Source organism: Drosophila subpulchrella, chromosome X (genome assembly GCF_014743375.2).
Source record: "Drosophila subpulchrella strain 33 F10 #4 breed RU33 chromosome X, RU_Dsub_v1.1 Primary Assembly, whole genome shotgun sequence".
NCBI classification, from domain to species: Eukaryota; Metazoa; Arthropoda; class Insecta; order Diptera; family Drosophilidae; genus Drosophila; species Drosophila subpulchrella.
In genome coordinates this window covers 7,184,147-7,209,142 of record NC_050613.1, presented here as the reverse complement: position 1 = coordinate 7,209,142, position 24,996 = coordinate 7,184,147, and the positions used below count along the sequence as shown (strand labels likewise).

The 24,996-nt window shown below is 37.6% G+C and overlaps 3 protein-coding genes across 5 annotated transcripts; 2 read left to right on the top strand and 1 right to left on the bottom strand.

The window, feature by feature from the left end:
- Window positions 1–5,462: 5,462 nt before the first annotated feature.
- Window positions 5,463–7,036, bottom strand: LOC119557160 (ubiquitin-conjugating enzyme E2 4). Its single transcript, XM_037869760.1, has 2 exons — window positions 6,387–7,036; window positions 5,463–5,806 (listed from the first exon to the last, which is right to left on the bottom strand). Exons 1-2 carry the CDS (start codon window positions 6,864–6,866, stop codon window positions 5,567–5,569), a joined length of 720 nt encoding a protein of 239 aa, XP_037725688.1. The 5' UTR covers window positions 6,867–7,036; the 3' UTR covers window positions 5,463–5,566.
- A 490-nt stretch (window positions 7,037–7,526) lies between these two features.
- On the top strand, window positions 7,527–12,588 carry LOC119556558. 3 transcript variants are annotated; one of them, XM_037868851.1, is made up of 4 exons: window positions 7,527–9,779; window positions 9,843–9,903; window positions 10,402–10,843; window positions 12,268–12,588. In XM_037868851.1, exon 1 carries the CDS (start codon window positions 7,604–7,606, stop codon window positions 9,635–9,637), a length of 2,034 nt encoding a protein of 677 aa, XP_037724779.1. In that variant the 5' UTR covers window positions 7,527–7,603; the 3' UTR covers window positions 9,638–9,779; window positions 9,843–9,903; window positions 10,402–10,843; window positions 12,268–12,588. The 3 variants fall into 3 exon arrangements, with proteins under 3 accessions (XP_037724779.1, XP_037724780.1, XP_037724778.1); XM_037868852.1 differs by lacking the exon at window positions 9,843–9,903; XM_037868850.1 differs by having other exon boundaries at window positions 7,527–9,903.
- A 7,271-nt stretch (window positions 12,589–19,859) lies between these two features.
- Window positions 19,860–21,089, top strand: LOC119558391 (serine/threonine-protein kinase DCLK2-like). Its single transcript, XM_037871919.1, has one exon. It carries the CDS (start codon window positions 19,860–19,862, stop codon window positions 21,087–21,089), a length of 1,230 nt encoding a protein of 409 aa, XP_037727847.1.
- The last annotated feature ends 3,907 nt before the right edge of the window (window positions 21,090–24,996 follow it).

Sequence of the window (24,996 nt, the reverse complement as noted above, 5' to 3'; positions counted from 1 at the left end):
TAGGTGGCTTCCGATGCTTTGTTAATTTGTATATGGCCGAAAAGGTAGGGAAGCCTCATTGAGATGCTAGCCGAAAATAAAGGTCTGGCCGAAACGCAATCCTTTGGACGCCGGCATAATCATAATGGTTTTCCCCCCATCCCCGCCCACTGGCCGGACTTTTCCGCCCGTTGGAAAAGTCTGTCTGTTGCGATAAGGAGCGAGTGCTTTTGTAGTCGCACTTTTGACAAACCACTCCTACCACTCGACGCAACTCGACTCGACTCGACTGCAAAACAGGATGCGGGCCTCGTCCTGACGCAGTCACACTGTCACCGGCAGAAGTCGGTGCTCTAAAACAATTTGCCATTAACGTTAATGACAGCAATCGGTGGGTGTTCATTATATTGGCCCAAAATGGCAAACAAACCGGCCAAACCGGGCTAACCGGCCAAAACGGCCAAACGGCCAAACTGCCATACTGCCATGGCCCTTATGATGACGTTACTCCTCCTGATGGACATGAATCTGTAATGGAATTCAATAAAAGCTGAGAGTGCAGAAACCGTTTGACACGGAATTCAATCGACTCCGGCCCCTGGCCATGGAAACTGCCCGATATCGAGGGGGTTTTCCGGGCTTTCGGGCGGCTTTTCCGGGGGGTGTGGGCATCGAAACTCATCAACAGGACGCTTGTCGGGCTCATTTGTTAATTTTGTGCAATATCGGCGAGTGGCCACCGCCCAGCAGGCCCCTCCTTTCGGGCTGTCTGCCCCGAATCCTCGAGTCCTGGAACCCCCAATCCCCCAATTCCCGAATCCTTCAATCCTCCAATTTGAGCAGTCAGGTCCAACCCATCGTCATCGGGCGGCATGCGGCAATATTTATTGCCATGTGACACACGACAATGGAGTATTTCGGCTGGAAGGTGGATGAAATTTGTCGCCGGAGATGGGAGTTCATTAAGTTCCCATTGGGGGAATTCTTATAATTATCAGGAATATAATAACTATGCACAAAACTAAAATAGTTAATATTAATACAAAAATTAAAAATTAATCTTAAATACATATAATAATAAATAATAATTTATAATAATTTTTTTTGGCAATAAAAACATATGTTTATAAGATTAAAGAACCACACAGAGAGAATATTCAAGTACATTGTCTTGAATTGAGAACATTCGTTCTTAAAAACCGTGTAGGTACATTTTGGTATCAATGTTCTCAATATTGTAACAAAATTGTGCGAAGAGAAAAGTTAAATTGAGTTTATTTACCAACTTTTTGATAAGTATACCCTCTGACTGGACTAATAGCTTATTTGTTGAGATATACAATGTAAATAACGCCAATTCAACTTGAATCTAGCGAAATGAAAACGTTTTCAAATGTCGTTCTGTTTTAAGAACATTTTCAAATCAGATGAGAACGTCAGTGTTTTATTATGTTTTATTATTGAAAATAATTTTTTATTCTTGTACTTAAGCATTGTGATTTTTAACTTAAAAGCTTAAATCTAAAACTAAATTTATAATAAGTTAACTGCAGTTTAATTTATATGTATTTTATTGTAATTAATTTTTTAAATATTTGTAAAAGCTTAAGAAGTAAGTTAAAGAGTATTCAATTTAAAAGGGGTTAATTGCAGCTTAAAAAATTGTTCATTGATTTCACGTATTCTGCAGCCAAAACTAATTTTTCTTTTTCTTCCTCTTAATAGTTTGTATTAAATTAAATAATTTTATTTAGAGAACACGTAGAAAATATTTGGTTAGTAAATGTTTTTTTATTCCCATATTTCTGTTCAGTGAACAAGTTTCGGTTACTTAAGCTTTGATCCCTTGATTTAGGGCAGCTGTAGATTTCGATTTGAATTCAAACTCAAAGGAGTATTAGCATTCACGAATTAGCTCGCCATGGAAATTGCAGTAAATGGGAATTGGATTGCACCGCAAACGGTTCGCGGACGCGGCGCCATTTCCCAAGTCCTCGGAATTGATCGTCCACCTCCTAATTAACCGCCCTCTCACAGGACACCCAATATGCAATGCGATTATCGACCCAAGGCGGCCAAAACCCATCCGAATCCCCATTCGAAGCTCTGACGGATTGTCCAAGCTATTTGCCTGTTTGCCGGCCAACGCCAATTGGCAATTGGAATCGACTAACCCACTGGTATTAGCCTGGGCGCGAATGCAGCGACGCCTGCCCCAGTTGACACATTCGGCGGCCGAGGGTTAAGGGGACCGTCGGGGGGTTAATGAGCAGGGGTGCCAGAAGTCCGAACGAAGTCATCACTGTCGTGGTTTGCCCCTTTTGAAGCATCGAATTGACTGTCCAAGCCGCAGAGAATGAAAAAAGTAGAGCTCTATGATCTGCAACTGGAAAGCAGAATTTTCTAACCGTCGTATTCAATACCAGGTTGTGTTTTTAAATATAGTAAGTAATGTAAAAGAGTTTTAGGAGCAGAAAATTGTTTTAAACTAAAAATATAATAATTGGGGTACCATAATTAATAAAATATATGTAAACAAGTTTTAGCCGCAGGTAGTAGTCTAAAATTATTAAACAACTAATTAAGTACCTTAACTAATATAAACAATTTTCATATTTTTAGAAATTCAATTTTCATTATTTTTTAGTTATTTAAGGTATTAGTTTTATAGTTGATATTAAATTTGTTTTATCTTGTGAAATTATTATTATTTATTTATATAAAAGTGGTTCAAAATGCAATATAAAATCAAAATTCGTATTGGAAAATAACAAAAATTGTATAATATAATGCAGAACATATATTGTATTATAATGATAAATATTACCTAAAACCATTAAGCATTACATAACATAATTAAACAAGTTTTGCAAGCATTTTAAATATAACTAAAATCTTATCAAATATTTTTTTTTTATCAATTTGGTTAATTAAAAAAATGGGCCTTAAAATTAATATTTATTTATTATTTATTTATTTATATTTATTTACTTTAATTTATTTAAAAGTCGTTTTAAGCAATTTTGACATGTCTAAACGTAATAAAATTATATAAATATCTGCACTTTATAAATGAGAGCACTTGCGCGTCGTTTTGAGTGAATTTGATTGGATGGCAGTTAAAAATGCAGTTTAAGTAGTTTGCTTTATTTAGTGACTTATCGGTTACATATGGCAACACAATTTGACATACTTAAAAGTAGTAAAATGTTGTAAGCACTTGAATATGATGATGAAGGGCATTTTCTCTGTCGCTTTGAGTGGACTTGCCTCTCAGGCAGTGGCACTTCCATCTGCCCGCTTGACTTCATTTTTAACGGTCAAGTTGTCTCGGTGCGAGCAACTTGCTTTTATTGCATTTGCCCGGGAAGAAAGCCATCCCCATCCACATCCTCATCCTCATACCCGTCCTCAGCCGATCCCAGCCCATCCCATTCCATTCCATCCCATCCCATCCGATGCGATGCGATGCGAATGGCCAAGGATTTTGAAGTCCGGCCCGGATGTCGATTCCAATAAACGGGCATCGGGACAGGCGTTAAGCTGCGAGCTCTTTACACACTATGTATGTTATGTATTGTATGTGCACCATATGTGGGTAATGTGGGTGGTGGGTATTGGGTGGTGGGTGGCCGGTGGCCTGGCACTTTAATTAATTTCTTTAAGTTCATTAACGTTTGACTTGTCGGGGAATAAAGGACAGACAAGCGGCAGACAGGGAATGGGCGGCGATATTGGAAAGGAGCTCGGCACTTTGATGACATTGTTGGCCAGGCTCGGTTTCCCAGGGACTTCGAGGGGAAGTGGGGGCCGTCCCGTCACTGGGGTTATGCGTTCATCACCCTGGGACTCATGAGATTCCTGTGCGTTCTCGCATTTCCGCTAACTAACAGTATCAATATTGTCACCTATTGCGATGACCAAATGCGCAGATATTCTGTTGCATTAACTATCGTTAGAAATTCTTTCAGGACATAATATCAATCGAATTGAATATAATTGTTTATTAATTGTATTTGAATACCATGGCATTGAATGCTATCCAACAGTTTGTATAACTACGCTTAATATAATGTACCATTTTTTTAAGCGAGGAATATTTTTTTTTGAACAAGAAAACATTTTTCTCTGATATTTTTTAATAGGTCTCAGGTGTTTTATTTTTTTTCAGATATATATTTTCCTCTTTTAAATATTTTATAATTTGCTGAATATTTTTGTGGTGGCTTGTTTCATAGATAACATATTTAATTAAGCAAGTGTTAATACTTATAGGTTTTAATTACGTTTTCTGTAGACAATAATGATGATAATAATAATAATAATAGTTATAATGATAACTACTTATCACTTACACTTTAAATAAATTATTACTGAAACTTAATTGATTATTTTCCAATCTCATCTAATTTAAAGTTATTAAAGTATTATTATTTTAAATACATATACATATTTAGGACAGATAAAAAGATAGTTTCAATAGATAGTTCTGCCTGCTAATGCGTTCGAGGGTATGCCTTACATATGCATGAGTTTCCTGAGGTTTTCTGAAGCCTCCTGCGCTCTTATGTTGTATCTTCCTGGCTGCCTTAAGTGTCCTTTCTGTTCGCAGGACATTAATTGTGTTTGCCTTTCGCGCTCTCTGTTTAGTGCCATATGGGCATTAAAGATTGCCGGCTTGAAGAGCCCAGCCCGCCTGAATATTCTGCCCCACTCCATTGAGGTGACCCCGTTTGCGTGGAAGCCCTTTTGGCCGAGGTCCTTTGAGCCCGTGTCCTGTATCGCTGATGGCCTGCATCGCCATCTTGGTGGAGGTGTTGGCATCCTTAAACCGTTCGCGTTCCAATTCATTTTTCAAAGCTAACCAAAAGCAACCCACCCACGGGTCCATTGGGCCGTGGATGTTTTTCCAACGTTCATTTTTTGGCAGCTCATGAATATTCATAGACATGAGCGGCCAAAGGACCGCGTGGACTATCTGACACAGTCAGCAATTCTGGGGGGGCGGAGAATTCGAGGTGGCACATTACGCCGGGAGTATTTTGAAAGCTGCTTGCCTTGAGGTGCCAGTTCGAGGGGTCAAAGGGTGAGATGGCGGTGGTGGAAGCTCTCAACTGGCTTACATTTGCGGCCCTGCAAAAAACCCATTAAAGCGAAGAAAGTGCCCTCGAAAACGGCTTGAAATACTTTAATATTTATATTGTGTTCAGATCGTACTTAACGGGATTAGATTTTAGAGCGCCATAAAACTGTGTTCATTTTCACAGTTGCTAATTTGAATATCTATCGGCTTAAGTTCTAGTCTGAAAATAACATTTTTTAAAGGGGTTCCCTTTGGCGAAAGTAATATTAAGCATGTAACAGTATATTTGGTGAGCGGGATTACTAATTATTCATTCCAATTATGATGATCCCTTTGCATTTTACAACCAAAGATATTTTTTTAGAGATTTCTGGGTTCAGAAAAATTGTAATATTATTTATATGTTCCAATGAGTTATGAGTTTATTCGGATTTTGTATGTAGTAAGTAATTTTGGAGTATAGGCCTATATTTGGTCCTTGGGCATTGGCTGTTTTGCAGGCTGCTAGGATTTGGACTGACTTGGCACTGGGTCCTGTGTCTGATTTTCCACCTGGCTCTGATCCTGATCCTGATCCTCTTCCCCATCCTTAACCTGCGCCTTGGTCATCGCAAACAGCTTCGTCCAGTGTCTGGCGATCTTGTCGTGCTCCTTGCGATTGGTCTTGTACTGATCGGCAATGCACATGACCAGCGGATCATCCGGGTTGCACTCACTCATCAGCAAGTAAATGGACAGCAGAACCTAGTGGTTTGAGGAATATCAAAAATTAATGTTAAATAGTAATGATTAAATTATTTTAGAGAATTATTCAAAAAAATAATTTTTTGAAATGCAGTACGTAAATGGAGAGCAAATAATAGTGGTTTTTGATATATACAAAAATTTTAATTTATATAATTTGACAATTAGAAAATTGATCATTTTGGTTAAAATATTGTTGTGTGATTTGCTTAGTATTTTTCAAAACATTTTTTTTTAACTATAAAAAATAAATTAAAGAAAGTGATGATAGAAATTTAAACATTTTGATAAAAACATATGTTTGGTAAGCTTGGAAAATGTTAGAAATCTTAAATTAAAGTATGGTTTTTTAATTAAAATGTAATATATATAAAACATAATTTACGATTTTATAAAAAATTTGTAAAAAAATTTATAATATTAAATTTATAATTAAATTTAGAAACATTCTCGTTTTAAGGGAAACATAAAAAAAACTTATTAATAGGGTGTTTCAAAACCCTGTAGAATCACTATAACTTGTCGAACTGGATCGTAGCCTACAGATACATTTAATAAACCCATAAGGAATCGAACCAACCTTGGACACATTCATCACTGGCGACCATCGTTCCCCGAGGACGTCCAGGCAAATGGCGCCTCGGCTGTCCACGTTGCAGTGGTAAATTCGTGTGGTGAACCGGATGCGAGGCGGCCGGAAGGGATAGCTGGCCGGAAATCGGATGTCCAGCCGGAAGTGACCGCCCTCGTAAACGGAGCCAGCCGGCCCGTTCACACCAGCCGTCCAGCGGAAGAGATCCTCGTTCTGCATTTCGGCGGTGCAATTCGGTGGCGGATGCTTTCGAATATCCTGCAGCTCGCGCTTGATTCGCACCACACAGCCACTGAGTGGTGCGGTGGTTTTCCCCGTTCGGCTGGTGCTGGGTGCATTCTCCTCCACGGAACTGGCCACACTGGGGATCGAGGGCACTTCGGGCTCCATGGCCTCGGGCTCTTCTTCCGTTTCCTGTTCGTGGCTGCCTTCCGTTTCCGGTTGCCGGCCGAGTTGCTCGCTGGACATCCTGTCAGAAATTCGAGTCCTGGTTTTCTACTTTGCACTATTCAGACCTCGAGTTCCGTTGAGAATTCCACTTGCGAAATTTTGAATGTGCGGGGCTGGCTTACATGTTTTTCGAAGACTCGTTCCAGCCAACGCAAAAGGCCCTACTAATTTTGATCGTTCGATATGTGAACTATATCCCAAAGGTTACTTAAGGGGAGCTGCAAAGCGAGAACAAAATAACAATAATAATTAGCAACTGCTCAAGTCCTCGAAAATTTTAATTTAAAACAGTTCCGTTTAATGGGTACTTATAATTCCCAATTAGTTCTAGCTAAAAATTCATGACTTGGGTGCTATGGCACTCCATAACAACATAGTTCCAACGATAATGTTTCGGTACTTGTAAGGTTATAGCAGCAATACTTGAACATTACTTGTGGAACCTCTCCAGGTATGACCTCATTTAGGTGTTAACTAATGAAACCAACAATTTTTAATATAGGTCTTTCATAAAGATTTTGTAGATTTTGTATACATTAATTATTATTTATTAACAAAAAAATGGTTATTTGTTAAAAAACTTTTACGAATTTGTTCATAAATCCAAGGAACTAACCAGTATCCTCTATAGCATGCCCTTCATTAGCATTCACTCTCATTCTACCTATCAGTCTCACACTCACTCGATATTCCTAGTAACGACAACATCTAAAAGTCTACATAAGTAAATCATAAATTTTGTATTCCTTTCCATCATGAATTGTACGGTTTGCAAGAAAGTGACTGTTGTGCCCTTTTCGAATTCACAACCGTTTCGCGTTTGTGTGTGCTTGGAGGGGCATTACCAATGTCTTGACTGCGATGAGGAGAGAAAATTCATCTGTGGCCAATGTGGCAGTATGACCTTCCCGATACACGTAAGAGCAGAATTGGACAGATCGGAGTTCAAGGGATCCAGTTCCGACAGTTCCCTCGTGGAATCGGTGCAGCCCGTGAATAATAATAATATAACCACCGTTTCGAGTAGTTCCAGCAGTCGAGTCGGCTTGAACGACTCCGAGGACCCTCAACCTGAATCCTTGGATGTTGCCAAAAACCCGAGTGATTCTCGTCGCGAACATAGTAGTTCCTCAGACGTTACCAAAGCGAATGAGGAAGTTCCAGTAAAATGTCAAGAAGATAAGCCCCTGGAAACTCTTCATAAAAGTCCAGATAGTGTAAATGAAATTATAGCCGAGACTGCCCAGGATTTACCGGAAATAGCTACTTCTTTTAACAACAATCTTAGGTCCACAAATGAGAAGCAGAAAGCTGATTTGAACGCGATATTAGATAAATATATATACAAAAAAGACCATCAGGAATCGTTGGATGTTGCCAAAAACCCGAGTGATTCTCCTCGCGGACAAAGTAGTTCCTTAGACGTGACCAAAGCGAATGAGGAAGTTCCACAGAAAAGTCAAGAAGATAAAGCCATGGAAACTCTTCACAAAAGTCCAGATAGTGTAAATGAAATTATAGCCGATACTGCCCAGGACTTACCGGAAATAGCTACTTCTTTTAACAACAATCTTAAGTCCGCATATGAGAAGCAGAAAGCTGATTTGAACGCGATATTAGATTACTATATATACAAAACTCTTCATAAAAGTCCAGATAGTGTAAATGAAATTATAGCCGAGACTGCCCAGGATTTACCGGAAATAGCTACTTCTCTTAACAACAAGCTTAAGTCCACAAATGAGAAGCAGAAAGCTGATTTGAATGCGATATACGATAGCTATATATACAATACAGACCATCGGGAACCATCAGGACCATCTTATACGGAAAAAAATAGGTATCCAACGATTTATGTAAAAACCAGGTACCCAAAGGTAAGGGATATCAGATCCTGCACTGAAAGGGAGAGACTTTTACAAATACAAGGTGTAAATTCAGGGCTTGTATCATTGAAGCCACAACAAAAATATCTGTACTTCAGCTGTCAATTATTGCCCAAACATCAATCTCTCGGATGGCCCACATCAGAAGCTAAAAAAGAGTTGGCCAATGATATATCTCAGGTTCGACGTGTTCGCTATAATTGTTCAAATTCGGATGCGAGTCCCTGTGAACTAGTTGAGTGTCCCGAAGTTTTCCTCAAAAATAGATCTAAACGGGTGAATTTACCCATTTCATTTGAGAGCTTGAAGGAGGTCAATGTTTTGTTCACATGCCCTGAACCACATTGCCAACAATGCCTGAATGGGTTCCATATCAATTGTCATTTCACCTGTGATCATTTGCTGTCGATCGTGGCGCAATTAGAACTGAATAGATCAATGATACTTGACCTCAATTTGGCAGACGTCTCTAAAGGAGCAAAGGTTCTGGCCTTAATGCAACTGAAGAGAGTAGTATCTGGATATACCATGATGGTGGGAGATCTGTTACCGGTCTGCATAATGAGAATGCACGTTAAGTTGAGTGAATTGCTGGGAAATTGCGATCGAGATGAGCGACTAACACTGGTTTGGGCTGCTACTATTACCTCAAAATCATTGCCCTTGAAAGTCAGTCTGACATTATGGCCGTCGTTTGGGGACGGCTCCGGGAGTATGGTATCGTACACCGGAAGTCCCTACCCAATTCAAGAATCTACTCGACCCTCGGAATTGATCCGGAGTGGGACGGTAATTATTCTATCAGCTGAGCAGGTGAATTCCTTGACTGAAAATGGTAAATGTTTTGTTAATGCCAAGTTTGTGGGGATGCTGGGCCCACTAAAGGAAGATATAAGTGGGTAAAATGTTTATGTCCGTTTGAAAATGTATATTGAAAGGATAACACAATATGGAGAAATTCAAATTCCAAATTCGGGCCGAAAGAAGCCATACAATGTGTTCAGAAATAGCAATTAGAAAAAAAGGACTCAAATAACACGGATTGGTAAATCGAAACAAAATGCACATAATTTTCAAACAAGCTAATAATACGTAGAAATTCAAAAAGGAAATCAAGTAAACCAGAACATTTCGGAAAATAAATTTAAAGATCTGTAGAAAGCAAGTTGGTATGTTTAAAATTTAATACAAATTTAAATTTTACAAAAAAAAAATAGTTATAAATATTTAAAAAAATGGGAAAATAGATGATCTTAAAATATACACTACCTCTGCTAACCAATATGAACTAATTTCATCTTTTTTGATGTGTACATATTTAAAATAATAGTGGCCCAAAAAATTAAAATTTTCGTGGCTTATCAAAAAAAATTGAAAATGTATGTAAAAACTTTTTTAATCTAAGTCAATATAAACCCGGTTTTCAGTATCGACATTTCAATATTCACAAAATATTAAATAAATTGGTATTGATTTGAAAAACTAATTTTGTGCGAATAATATTTAAATCTAATTGTGATGCTAACATATTTATAGATCTACTAAAGAGTTTTTTTCGTTATTATATTATAAATACCACTTTACAGAAGTATATATATTAACTTGCTTATGTAGCTCTGTTTTTTTAAGCATTCCCTATTCCTAAATCAAATTGGCCTCCTTTTTAGGTGCTTCTTTGGCATTTTTCGCATTCTCTTTTGGAAAATTAGAAAAGTGTAAAAACAGGACAAGATAATGTGGCCAGGACGAAACAGGAGGGAGAATAGATCTAAGGAAAGCGACACTCAATTTGCGAAATGCAATAAATTGAATGAAAAGTGTGAAAATGAAGAGGAGTCATCAGCATCGGCGACAACACTAACGACCAAACAGAGACGGAAACAGGAGCGAGCGGGATGGATGGAGATAGAGCGAGCGCTAAGAAAGCCGGAAAATGTAAATGAAAATTCAAGAAAATTTAATAATAAAAACATCAGCATTAAGTGAAACGCATAAAATCCAATGAAACGTAAAAGGCGCCCGCTGGACCTTCATCCTGTTGTGTTCTCGTTCGCCGTCTCTTTCTACACCCCATCCCCCGTCTCTTTCTGGTCGGGAGGAGGCAGTGCCGTAAGTAGAGGGGGGTGGATAAAATCCAGATACAGTCAGTTACTTTAAAGGCTCCAAAAAAGTACAAACTTTTTATTTAAAATAATTTATTAGTACGTTTTTATATATAGATTATTATAGTTTTATGTATTGTCATATAGCTATAATGCTTGTTAAAAGAATCTTTTTATAATCTTAAAAATTATGAAAGACAAATCAATTTATTTTAAGTCTGAATAAAATAACTTATTTCATAATTAGAATATTCCTTGAAAATATCTGTTTTTATGTTTAAAATATGCATAGGAAATCATTTTATTCCTTGAAAATATCTGTTTTTATACCCTTGCAGAGGGTATATTGATTTCAGTCAGAAGTTTGCAACGCAGTGAAGGAGACGTTTCCGACCCCATAAAGTATATATATTCTTGATCAGCATGACTAGACGAGTCGATCTAGCCATGTCCGTCTGTCCGTCTGTCCGTCTGTCCGTCCGTTTCTACGCAAACTAGTCTCTCAGTTTTAAAGCTATCGGGCTGAAACTTTCCCAAAAGTCTTATATCTTTTGCAGGTAGTATATAAGTCGGAACCAGCCGGATCGGACAACTATATCTTATGGCTCCCATAGGAATAATCGGACAAATAAATGAAAAAAAATTATAACTTTGGTGTTTTTTAGCATATAACCTCCTAAGCTTGGAAATAACAATTTTTAAATAATTTTGAATTTTGAATTAAATTTTATCGAGATCGGACGACTATATCATATATCTGCCATAGGAACGATCGGAAAATTTGTGGAAAAATAATATGAAAAAAATTATAGCTTCGGTGTTTTTCAACATATAACCTCTAACGCTTGGAAATAACATTTTTTATTTAGTTCTGAATTTCAAATTAAATTTTATCAAAATCGGAGGACTATTTCATATAGCTGCCATAGGAACGATCGGAAAATTGTTAGGAAAATAATATGAAACAAATTATAGCTTCGGTGTTTTTTGACATATTATCTTATACTATTGGGAATATCATTTTTTGTGTTTTTAAATTTAATAATTATAGCTGCAAGGGTATATAAGCTTCGGCTTGCCGAAGCTAACTTCCTTTCTTGTTATGTTTAAAATATGCATAGGAAATCATTTTTCTTGGGATAAATATGCTTCCAATCTTGTTTTGGAAGCTTTAGAATTCGCGGTTACAAAATAATCTATTTTTCTTATGCTTGTTTTGATTTAAATCGATTCAATTAAGAGCTTCTCTAATCTAATTAATTGATTTGTCACTGTTTTTTAAAAACTTGTTAATTCCAACAATTTTTTTAAGCATAAGCTCAATTAAAAATTTGCACAGAAAAAAAAGTTATACGTTTAAAAAAATCCACAATAAGCGATTAGCGTACTTCCATATAATATCGCAATTTTTAAGATAATTACTTTTTTTAGGTACCCCAAAGGGACCCCCTTCCATTCGTGGAACTCTGCCTACGCCACTGCACGGATGTATGTGGAAAATAGCGACGGGTAATCACATTTCTCTGGTATAGTATGGCAGTATGGCAGTGTCTTGCAGCCGGCAGGATATGCTCAATTGAACATGTTGATTACTGACAGCGCGTCCTGACCCACCGAATCCACAGCCCACAGCCCACAACCCACCACCCACCGCCCACCGCACCACTGCAAATGAGGAGTCAATTGAAAATCAAGTTAGAGCCGGCTTTAATGGAATTAGTTCTACATGGCAACGAGGCATCTGCGAGATGCAAACGCAAACGCGAGCTCAAAAGCGAAAGCACCCAAGGATGTATGCGAACCGGGCATTATGGTATAGCTCCGGAAGTTCCACTTACTTACCTTTTAGTATCTGTGTGAGTGGTTGGGTGGCTAAGAGTGGGCGGCTGGCAGGGGCCGCACCTAGGCAAACATTTAAATGGAGCCCGATTGGAGCCAGCTCGTTGAAAAGCGTGTAAATGAAATTAGAGAGCTGCCACGCCCACAAGGCCAGCCAACGCCCATGACAGGATGGCATAAGTTTTAACCCCGCGACAGCAAACAAGAGATGAGGAGATACGTTACCCTTTGGAAAAGTGCGAGTCCCTGGAGATAAGCACTTCATTGAGCTTGAATAGGGCAAGCCAAGCAAATTTTTGTTTTTAAAAGAAGTAAAGAAGTCATGGTGATATCCCCCATTGGAAAAACGCATTTATCATGGCTGAAAACATTTTCCCTAAATGTCCTAAAGCCTAAAGCAACGTTATTTGATATGTATGAATAATATTTGTAACAATAATCTAAATTAATCATGTAGTTCCTAAAAATAAAATTATTATAATGTAAATTATCAAACTGTCAGGGGCAGTGCTCATATCCAATAAGATAATAAAACATGTAATACCATTAATTATAGACAAAATTACAAAGTCAGTGTTGATCATGGGTTAAGAACATTTTTAAAGTAATAGGATATTTTAAGATCCCAAAGAAAGTTATATAACAGTGGTATATGGTGTGCTAAAAAATTTATTATAATAGCTATAGTTTATATATGGCTCATCTAGTTTTTTAAAACAAAGATAATATAATGTTTTAAGGCAACAAATTGTTTTTAACATAAGATATTATGTTGTATATTATTGTTATAATAACATCGAAAAAAGTGTCTTTAATTTCGACAAAAACGAAACCAAAAGACACTAGTTAACAGATTACATTTTGTATTATAAATATTACAAGCAAAAATGAAACATTTTTCAGTAAAAAGTGGATTTCTTAAGAGTCAATTTTAAAAAGATTAAGCGTGTAGTTTTTTTTCAGCCCAGCACTTTTTTAAGGCAATAAATTGTTTTTAACTTAAGATATTATGTTGTATATTATTGTTATAATAATATCGAAAAAAGTGTCTTTAATTTCGACAAACACGAAACCAAAAGACACTAGTTAACAGATTAAATTTTGTATTATAAATATTACAAGCAAAAATGAAACATTTTTCAGTAAGAAGTGGATTTCTTAAGAGTCAATTTTAAAAAGTTTAAGCGTGTAGTTTTTTTTTTCAGCCCAGCAAAAACATATGTTTCAAGCCACTTGCTAGAATAAAAGTTGGCTCAAAATTACAATGCCATCTTGAAGCGTTTTGAAGCTGAAAACTAAAGCGATTTCGTCGAGGACCCGGCAGAAATGATTGAATGAGTGTCGGCTGAATGGCTGGGCGAATTGGTGCATGAATCAATGAATGAGTGAATGAGTGAATGAGTGAGTGCCGCCGTTACTTTGGCGGGTAGGTGGATGGTAGGTGGTGCTGGGAAACTCTGGTGCTTTTCCCGTCGCGACAGCTGATGGGTTATTGGACGCTTGTGGTCCCCGGTTCTCGCGTGTGCGATGGTTCGAGCCGGGTGCCTTGTACTCTGTGACTGCCTTTGTAGCTTAATTGAATTTAAGTGCGACGCACAATATGCAATATTGCAAAACGAATCATCACATGTACCCACGCATTCGCATAGCCACTCTTCTCGCCGGCAATTTTCCACAGCAATTCCCTGAGTTTTCCACCCGTTTTTCCCCGCCTGAAGTGCATTTGACTTTGTTCCACGATTTGTCGCCGTACTCGAAGCGTTGGCAAACCATCCGCCACTTGCCGAAACGTCAGTGTCACAAAGGGCACCTTTCACGGTAAACTTTGTTAGCCGGGCCGAAATAGTTTTATTTTTAGGCCAATGCATTTGCAGTTTCTATCGTTTTAGTGGGCGAATATATTTAAACGCCGATCGTGGCAAGTAACTTTGGGTTTTGAAAAACTAATATCTTTTATTGTATGTATTGCATTGTGCACTTTTGAAATATAATTTTAGACATACCTACCTATATATAAAATAGAATGCAGCATGGCTATTTATTTGCAAATATTTAACATAACATAAATATAAGATTAGTATCTAATCTCCAACCACTCCTACCATATAAATAGACTCATATACATATAAGAAATAATTTTAAGACCATGGCCTGTAAATTTTACAAATACTTAAAATGGAGGTGGTTTTCAATTTCATAAAATATATTTTTTTCAATTTTTCATTGTGCAGCATACCTAAAAAAAATATATAAATAAAAAACGAATCATTAACTAAAATGAAAGATGGCTTAATTTCACAACGATAAGTTTGCTTCAAGTATCTTTTCATTTAACCATATTCTGTATTTGTAGAGGTCAAGTTAAGGTGTATTTAAGATAAATAAACCAGCAACCGATCACTTTAACCGAAGGTCGTAATTTGTAACTTGAAATTCATTCTTTATACAACCAAGGATGCACTTTAATTGCTTTGGGTGCCAAGTGAGAACTCGCTGGACACTTGACTTCCAGTTTGAGTGTGGGTGAGTAAATGAATGCACTCATGTGGCACTCACTCGGCCCTGGGAAAGTGTTGTGCTCAACTTAAGGGCATCGTTAAATGTCGCTTTAAAAAGTTTGGTAGTCGAGCCGGGTTCTTTCCCGCCCCCTCCCAAGCCCCGCCCAATTTCCCAAATTTTTTTTTTTCAACATTTTTCCTCGACCCTTCCCCCCGTCTTATCCACCCTTTTCTCACCAACCAGTTACGGCACATAAACAAACAGTGCCAAACAAACAACTCCGATGTACGGTTCCACCTTTCTCCGCTTTCTCCCCCTCTCCCTAGAATGGCAAATAAAAAGCACTGAGCGAAAATCGATGTGCATAACAGAGTAGCCAACAAGTGAACAAAACAGAAAAAAACAAGCCAACAAAAAAGTTTAAATGGCAACGAAGGATCAGGAAGGAGACTTGGACCAGTCCACGAAGGGCTGAACACTCCCCTTCCGTAAATAAAAAAGAAAAATGTCACGCGGCTAAAAACAAGCACGCCTTGTCCGCAAGAACGACCCTTGAATACCCATTCTAATTGCATTTGCTATGTTGGATTAATAAAATCATAATCATATTAAAATGCTTAAAACGTATATTTTTAACATTTAATGGAATATCAAATGATTTAGATTATGAAGTAACTATTTATATAATATGTTGTTGTAGTTAGTAAATATTGTTTCAAATTTTAACGTGATGAATACTTGTCTTCTAAGAATATTTATAAAAATATTTTTTTTCATTTGAAATAAAACTGCAGAAGTCGCAAAATCCATTTTTGTGTTAAATTTTAAAAGTAACGTTTTATTATTTGCTTTATACTTCAACTTTATTTAAACAACTATATTTTATAAGCAAGAAAATTCATAAAAACAATATGTATTCCATCCTAAAAATCAGTGTTTTGGCTGGCATATTGCTAAAAAATGTTCTGAATTTGTAACGTCGAACTCGTAGTATAATTTGCAATCTATTGTCATTTAAAGCTGAAAATTGTAGTTTTTGTAATTTTTAACAAAAAAACCAAACTTATTTAAATTGAAAAAGTTGGTCAAAAAATAAAAAGTGATAAGGATGATAGCATAGTTTGTAAGCTGCTCAAAACAGTCGGTATTTTAGCTGAACGCCTTTATCTGGCAAAACTATGATTAAGAACTTGCAAGAAAAAAGAGTATTTTTGACTAGAATCTAAATCGAGAAAAAAGTGATGTAACCATTATGAAAAATTCGAAAATTGGTAAAAAAAAATAGGTTAAGACATAATCTTTTAAAAAGTACTTAACAGCGAAGATACGATGTGAATATATTTTTTTATATATAAATATTTTTAGCTGTATCTATAGTTTCTCCATCTCCTAGTACGTTTTCTAAACATATTTTTAAAATTAAAATTTCTAACCTTTTTAAGCACTTATATACCCCTAAGGTGGCAGTCTGCGGGGTGTAAAAATACAGGAGAAGAGAAACAATTTGTAGGGCCGCGTTTTGGCGACCAACGCAAACACTTGGCACTTGGCACTTTTTGATGTTGTTAGTGACCATGTCTGCTCTCCAGTCTGGTCCTGGGATCTCGATGGGCTGCGGGGATTGGGGAGTAGGGGTAGCTTGGGGCGTAGAGAACTGGAGGATCCGGGCTGGACTGCCGGTCTGGGGTGACCATTCCTGCAGGTGTCGCCGCGCAGACTTGCAAACTATGCACATGGCGGTAAATACTCCGCTCGCCACGTGGCCAAAACCGCGTTCCATTGCCGTTTCCGCTGGCCAACTCCTCAACTGCTCGTCCTGCTCGTCCTGCTCGTCCTGCCAACAACAACACACGGCCAACAAGGAGCAACTCCTGCCGGCCGCTTAAATTTACTGCCCTCAGGCATTTCATTTGGTGTCGCGGCTAAATGGGGGAGGAGTGTCTGCCATGTGACACAAAAAAAATGGCGAAAATGGGGAAAGTGGGGCGAAATTGTAGCAACAGCAGCTACAGATAAGTTAGCATTTTTGGCATCGCCACTGGCTGAGAACTTTGGAAAATAGCAACAAATATTTTACAGCAGCTGGGTTGGGAAATTAAGTTAAGGTATATATAAAATATTATTCATTTTTAAAGCAAGTTTATGTTTCAATGCTTATTCATTTATTAATAGCGCAAAACAAAAAAATCATTTAATTCAATTAGTTTCCTATCTGGTAAGGTAACACAAAGATTAAGATCTATAACTTAAGCTATCAAATAATCAGTTTTTATTAATTATCGCTGAAAATAAAATAAAATATAAATGAGGCATACCAAAAATATATTTGAAAGGACAACAGTTTATATTTTTGCAAAAACTATGTTTATTAATTTATCATACTGATGATATTTAAATGATATTATATACTTTTTTACAAATTATTGATACATTTAAAATTTTTTAATTTAAAAAAAGTATATTTTGGCAAGCGCAATATAAAGGCAAACAGCCAAGCATATTCATTATCAGCACTAATTGAAGGATACATTAATTTATTTACATAAAAATTCATTCGTTTACTTATTATTTAAATGAAAAGTGGATTTGGTGCTGGAAATCATAATAAATAAAATAAGTAAAAGGAAAATATTCTTTAGCAAATTGGGTTATTATAGAGTAAATTTCATCATAACATTTCATTTACTATTTTCCAACTATCATAAATTATTTAAAAAGCATCTAATTTTCAATGTCTAGGTAAAGCAATATAACGATATGAATATATTATTTTTATAAAAAAATACATTATCAAAAATGCTAAAAAAAACTGGAAGCAATATATTAAATTAAATTGGATTAAATACTTCGGAGCAAACCATTACCTTTGAATTGGTATGCTTTTCCTTCAATCCAGAATGTGACTATAAGTAGTTTACCAATTTTTTCAAAAATCTTCGGTTCAACAAACGAGCATTCGATTAATTCGGCTGATGGCATTCATTCGATTTATTTTTCTGACGCGGAGCAGCGACATCAACATCCTGGCATTGCGATTTGCAGTGCTCGCAGCTATCCAATAAGTCGCGGCTAATAATAAATTGAATCAACTTTAATTCGATACCCCGACCCCGGGCTCTCCATGTAGCAAGTCACCCAGCTGGGTACCCACCCACATCATTTTACGCGGAAATCAAAGACGCTTCCTTATTTTTCTTTAGTTTAAATTGCAGGAAATTACTTTCCAGTGGCAGAGTGCCACTGAAGGAGCTCTTGTCCCCGCCACCCATTTTCCTATCATCTTTATCCCTGATATTAAACTCAAAGGTAAGCCGGGATGGAAAAACTCCCGCCCCCCGTTTGACCATGCGGATATTGAGAAGAGCAGCGAAATCTTAACTGCTACTTATCGAGTCGCGCTTTCATTTTGGCCCCGTTGCCACGGAAATTCATCAAAATCATATAAACTTGTTCCCTGTTTGCTCGACTGCCCCGCCCCCTTCTCCATCCCCGCCCACCTATTTTCCTCGAAACTCATCTCGGAATCTCCAGACTCGAGTCTCGAGTCTCTGGCTCTGGCAGCATTGCGGTCTATCGTGGCCAAAAACTTTCCTTTGGACCATCTGCATGTTTTCTTACACGGTTTTCCACGATAATCGTCTTGTTGTTGTTGTGGTTTGCTGGTGGTGCGGCTGCCAGTGGCACTTGAGCAATATTTGATTTTCCTCTTTGATGCCATTAGTTTTTCTTTCATTCGTTTTTCCATACCCTGCGAAGGAGCTTCTGTCCTTCTATTGGCTTTCTGACTTACAAAATATTTCGATAGTAATGTATAGTTACCCTATTTTGCAGCAATTGTATTGTCCTAAACGAAAAAAAGGTAAAATTGAAGATCTATTTAATTAATTAAGGAATTTTTTAATGTATGTCATGAATTGCGAATGAAAAAACTGGTCGTCTTTTTTAGGTAATTTAACTTTCTTAAGTGGACTATCCGAAATTATTTTGTAAAATGTGTTAGTATATGTTTTTTTGCGTTTTTGCATGCAATAACGCCTGCGGGCGCTATCGCATTTTCAAATGTGCATTAAAGCCTGTTCGCTTGACGATAATAATGTAATATATTAATATATTATGCATATTTTTATGTTATTTACTATGTACATCTCTGTAGCATTTGTATTGACCTAAATAAAAATATTTAAAATTCAATATTAAAGTAATTAAAGTCATGAAATGTTGATAAAATGACTTGCAGCCTTTTTGGCTAATTTATATTTTCTATTATGTCCGATTTTATATTTACTAACGGTTTGAATATTTAAATTGTTTGCAAAAATTGGTGTGCGGCGCAATCGCATTTTCAAAAGTGCATTAACGCTCCATTGCCTTGTAGAAAAAAGTGTCATAAAACCTTTTGGGCATTCCAGGATAAGCCTTGACCCTTACCATAGCCATGGACCTCAACAAGAGCTATTTATTATTTATAACTACTCAAAAAAAAAAGGAATAAATTTTGTTCATTAGGAGGCTTTTCCACGAATAAAAGTTTTCGTTTGGGAATGTCAAAGTGATAATGCTCAGTTAGTCGAGCATTCGCCACGAGTGAAGTTCAGATAGACAGCAGTGATACAAAGTAAAACATATATATTTTTTACTTTTAAACACATTGGGTATTCTTGTACTTTTCCACTATTTGGCACGATATGTCAGAAAAAGAAAAGTGTGTGCAAGCCAGGCGGATGCAACGCCGCCCCCTGAAGGCGTTGCGGGTGTGCTTCCTTCGCAACGGAGACCGTCACTTCGCAGGCCTCAACATGGCCATCTCGAGGACCCATAACAAGGACTTTCAGGCCCTGCTGGAGCAGGTTACCGAGACCATGCGACGCCACGTGGTCCTGCGATCGGCCATCAAGACCATCCTGCACCTGGATGGAACTGCCCTGAAATCGGTGAGCTGCATTGGCGAGGGCGACATACTGATCTGCTGCTGCCAGTACGAGGAGATGATTCGCATTGAGTACTGTGTGAACAAGGACTTTCAGAGGCAGCGGGTCCTGCAGACCCGCTGCGACGAACGAAGGATCTACGGCGATACCCTGGAGAGGGTCAAGCCAACGGATCTGCCCGATACCATTCGGCAGCATATTAAGCACCTGCAACCCCTGATGCAGACCCCAAGGACGGTGATCTTCCGTGGATATGCGAGGAGCAATGGGACCAAGCGCATCGTTAAGATGGTAAACAAGCAGTACATGGACTACAACAGCGATGATCCCTACTTAGAGGTGGAGGTACTACGCATGCTGAGGTCACACCCGAACATCGTGGAAATGATGTACTCCCTGAAGGATGAGAGGCATTTGTACATGGTTATGGAGTTCGTGGAGTGGGATGTCGACGAGGTGATCCAGGTGTACGGACCCATGTCGGTGGCGAATGCCAGAAAAGTGATGAAGGACACGACAGCCGGTTTGAAACACATCATGGAAATGAAACTTATCCATCGGGACATCAAGCCAGCCAACATGCTCATGAAGTATTCAACCGAAACCGGGGTCGAAGCGGTAAAGATCACCGATTTTGGCATGGCCGTGTTCTACAAGGGCGACAAGCTGTACTCATGCTGTGGAACCCCCGGCTACATGGCTCCCGAGATGATTGGCGAATGTGGTTACGATTTCCAGGCGGACGCCTGGTCACTGGGCGCTACCCTCTTCCATATGCTCTACGATCAGCTGCCCTTCGCCAATGACTACCAGACTATCCCGGAGATATATGCGGCCATCTTGAAAGGTGGACCCAGCTATCCCGAGGAAATGCAAAAGGACACCGATCCAGAGGCCAAGGATTTGATTGAGGGTCTGCTAGCGATGAAACCCAGGAATAGGCTTACCATCGATGAGGTGCTCAAGCATCCATTTATTGATCAGTAGTTTTGTTACCATAATTGTTAAAATTCAAAGTACTCTCAGGTTTTCCAAAATTTGAACAGTTACCGTTTAGGCTTTGTTACAACATTTGTTGCCAAATTCACAGTAATCTTTAGGCTTGCCATAAATTATAACAGTCACAAGTTAGGCACACACAACCGGGGCCCAAGATATTTGGTGGAGGTTGAAAATTACGAAGTGTTAATATATATATCGGCTTTGACCGGTTCTATTATTTATAATTTGTGTTTGCATATGTTAACGATCTGAATTCGGGACAATGGAGTTAGCTATTGTATCTAATAAATCTGATCTCCCGGCCAGCTTAATCAGCAATCTAAAGAAATGTCTATTAATTTGTGTAAGTAATTTCCACGGGGCAGCATATTGATGTACCGCTGTTGTACACTGTTTGTGTGGCGACAGAGAATGAGCAGAGCCATTATCTATGCCTAAACTAAATACACTCGCACCATAAAAAGATACTTTTGATTATTGTGTAAAATCAAAACTGGTGTTTTCTTATTTAATTAAATAATATTTCGATATCTTATGAGCTCAACAAAATATTTTTAATGATTTAAATTATATAGAGCATTTGTAAAATATAATAATAAATGTATAATAAATACAGCGTTTCCTAGACTGTTACAAAGGGTTACAAAGGGAACTGTTGGATGTTCCCAGTTTGCGAGTTAGGGTATTCGAGTTTGACACTTGATGGCTCGATGTTTACCGTTCTGAGCCTGGTCTTTCACCTGAATCTGGGCCTCCTCCACCTGGAACCTGGTCGCAGTCGCAGTCGCAATCGCAGTCCGTTTCCTGGCTCAAATCGCGCACTCCAAGATAAACTTTTGTAAATGAAATTGCAAAATATATTTCTTTAGCTCCGCTTTGCGCTCTCCACTTGCCGATTTCTCGCATTTTCCCCATTTTGCCCCGTTTTCCCCCATTTTGCCCGCTGATTTTCCCCGCCACTTGCCACTTTCCACTTGACAGCTGAAGCAGATAATGCGTTTTGCCACTGTTGCATTGCCCCAGAATGGAAGCAAACGGAATGATGAGGGGTCCGTCTGTAAAAGGGTGGGTTCTGCTGGGTTCTAGGGGGTGGCATTGGCTGGGTTGAGTGGTTGGGTCCCCTTTTGGTGCTTAGAAACCGTTCGAGTAATCAAAGCTCGACTACTTGCAATGCCAAAGCAATCAGCTGTCGGGCCCAGGGAGCACCTGGAAAAACAGTTTCCATAGCCCCACGTGTGTATTTCCCCATCTGTGTCCCCTGTTTATATACCAACGTATATATATCTAAATATTTGAGTTGGCAAAAACAATCACGATTTGATGTGTACAAGTGATGTGCGATGTTTCGTGACACGAGTGTTTTTTGTTTTTTTTTGGGTATTAGTTTAATAATACGATTATCCTAAAGTAAAACAATTTAATAATTCCTCAAAAACTTTAAGTATTATAACTTTTTGTTTGGTTAGTTGAAATTCTTTTTAAAAATAGCTCCTTTTTTAACACTGTTATAATGAATTAAGTAACAGTTTTTTTTTAAATATTTTTTTAACCTTCTTTCACAAACTGTCTGTTAAAAAATATTTAAATATTTCACATAAATGTTATATTTCTGGTTATATAAATAATATAATTCTGTTTATATATTTATATTTTATTTTTGTTTCGGTAAATTTTTTTGAGTCATTAAGATTTGTCAAGAAGATGTTTTTCGATTTTTCTTTTGAGTTAAATAATTGTTTTATTTTCCTACGTTTTCAGTGGAGAAATATGAAGATTAAAGTTTTGTTGGCCTTTACTTTTCACTATTTTTCTTTCTTTATCTTCTTTTTAGATTTGTTTTGATAACAATTTTTCTATTAAACCAACACATGTGTTTTAAAAATAAATGTTGTAAGACATGTTTGTTAGGATTTAATAATGGCATATTTAAGCAACTCAATAAGCCTTTACTTGCTTGCAACTTTATTTGCTGGTAACAAATATTGTGGCACCATAAGAAAAGGGGGAAAAATTAATTTCTAGATCTATGCACCTCAACTGGGCAAAAACATCGCCAAGTTTTCCACGTCTGCCATATGAGAAAAATGTTTGTTGGCTGCACAAATATGTATGTGCAAAAGTAGCTAACACACGTGGAGCAGCGCAATCTCAGTTGCATTTTAATTACCGAATCAAAAATCAGGGAAGCGGAAATACTTATGAATTTCTTATGAAGGAGACGTCGACCAAGAAGGCGTCGCAGTCGCAGCGCAGTCGGCGTCGCAGCTAATATCAAAAAGATGGCCAAAAAAGAGCAACAAGAAATTTAGAAGGAAAAGCTGAAGAAAAAGGCAGCAGCTGCTCGCACAAAATTTTACCCCAACAGACCCCCCCCCACGAAACTGCTTTAGTTTTCGACTGGAACTGCGGAGGGGAGATCGAAAAGTTCATGTATACTGCAGGAATTATATTTTTGCTCCCATAATGTATTTAAAGTGAATCGAAAAACTCTGAACGAGTTACTATAAGTTAATATAAGCAAATTAGATATTCTTAATTAATAGTTTTTATAAAACACTCCATTGGGTTATGAAAGATATTTTAAGAATATAATTTGCTTCGCAATCTAAGGAACTATTTTAAATAAATTTATTTAATTTTATGATAGAAAAGTTCAGCATAGCACACTTTTAAGCAGTGATGTATTTCAATGTCGTATTTGCTTTATCCTTATACAATTTATTTTTTTAATAAATAACATTTTCGTCTTTAAGTAAACTTGCAGAAAACAGCCTTAACATGATTATTAGTGTAGTGTTTTCAAGATGCTTTTAGATATTTATACTAAAAACAAAAATATGATTTTTATAAAATAATATTGAAGTGTTAATAATGTAGATGGCTAAAAATTAAATAAATAATACTATTTTAAGCGGGGAACTTTTGTAGGATAAAGTATTTTTGGGGATTTTATGATCTCCCCTCGCACTGAGACAAAAACAAAAACCACAGCAGGCTCACTAACACATCTGCAGGCAGTCAGACAAATTGGTTTAACACACACATATGCAGGACGTGTGTGTGTGTGTGGGTGACTGTGTCGGTGTGTGGGTGCATATGGAAGCAGGATTCTACGTACAAATTCGAAATGTGAAAGATGTTTAATTCAAGTGCGGGCGTTTTTGGGCCAACTTCTGTACTTGTATATGTGTGAGTATCTGTGTCTGGCCAAATATCTGAGTGTGTGTGTGTGTGCTCAGTCGTTTTGTGTCTGTGCACTTGTCTGGGGGTCTGGGTCGAGGCCACGCCCCCCGTCCGGCCGCCCCTTTTGCGGCTGCTGCGGTTGCACTTCACTAAAAAATGATATACTACTGACATTTCGCATGTCTACTGCCCGGGACTTTGTCTCCTTGTTGGATCTGGGATCCTTTTTCGGATCCCTGCATTACTTTCGCCACATCCGCAAGATACTCGCATTCACATTGTGACTTGGGCGCCCATTAGGGTGGAACCTATTTCGCAGTTCGTCCTTTTCATCCTTTTCGCCTTTAAGAGCTTAATGAGCCGTGACAGGCGGTTTGCATTCGGTTCGATTTGGTCTGGCTTCGAGGCTCCTCAACTCCGATATCCTTTGTCTTCTGTGGCATGCAATCAAGTGCAAATAAGATGCTCTCTTTTGGTATTAAAAACAAGCGGACCATTAATACAGTTCAGTATATAAGAAGTTAAAGATACATTTAAAAGAAAATAGTTTCTAAAATATTTGTATCTACTTTACTTAAATACCCTTTTTAAAAATATTTTTCTTTCGAAGACCACTTTTCTTATCCTCTTAATATTTTTATCTTTGGAAAAACATTAATAAAACTTTATTGTATCTGCAAAAATTGTTATACATCTTGAACTATTTTTT

Excerpts from the sequence above, each read along its gene's own strand:
- LOC119557160 (XM_037869760.1), bottom strand. The coding sequence starts at position 6,866 with ATGTCCAGCGAGCAACTCGGCCGGCAACCGGAAACGGAAGGCAGCCAC. Across the intron at positions 5,807-6,386 it reads CAGTGATGAATGTGTCCAAG|GTTCTGCTGTCCATTTACTT; the intron begins GTTGGTTCGATT and ends TCAAACCACTAG.
- LOC119558391 (XM_037871919.1), top strand. The coding sequence starts at position 19,860 with ATGTCAGAAAAAGAAAAGTGTGTGCAAGCCAGGCGGATGCAACGCCGC.
- LOC119556558 (XM_037868852.1), top strand. The coding sequence starts at position 7,604 with ATGAATTGTACGGTTTGCAAGAAAGTGACTGTTGTGCCCTTTTCGAAT.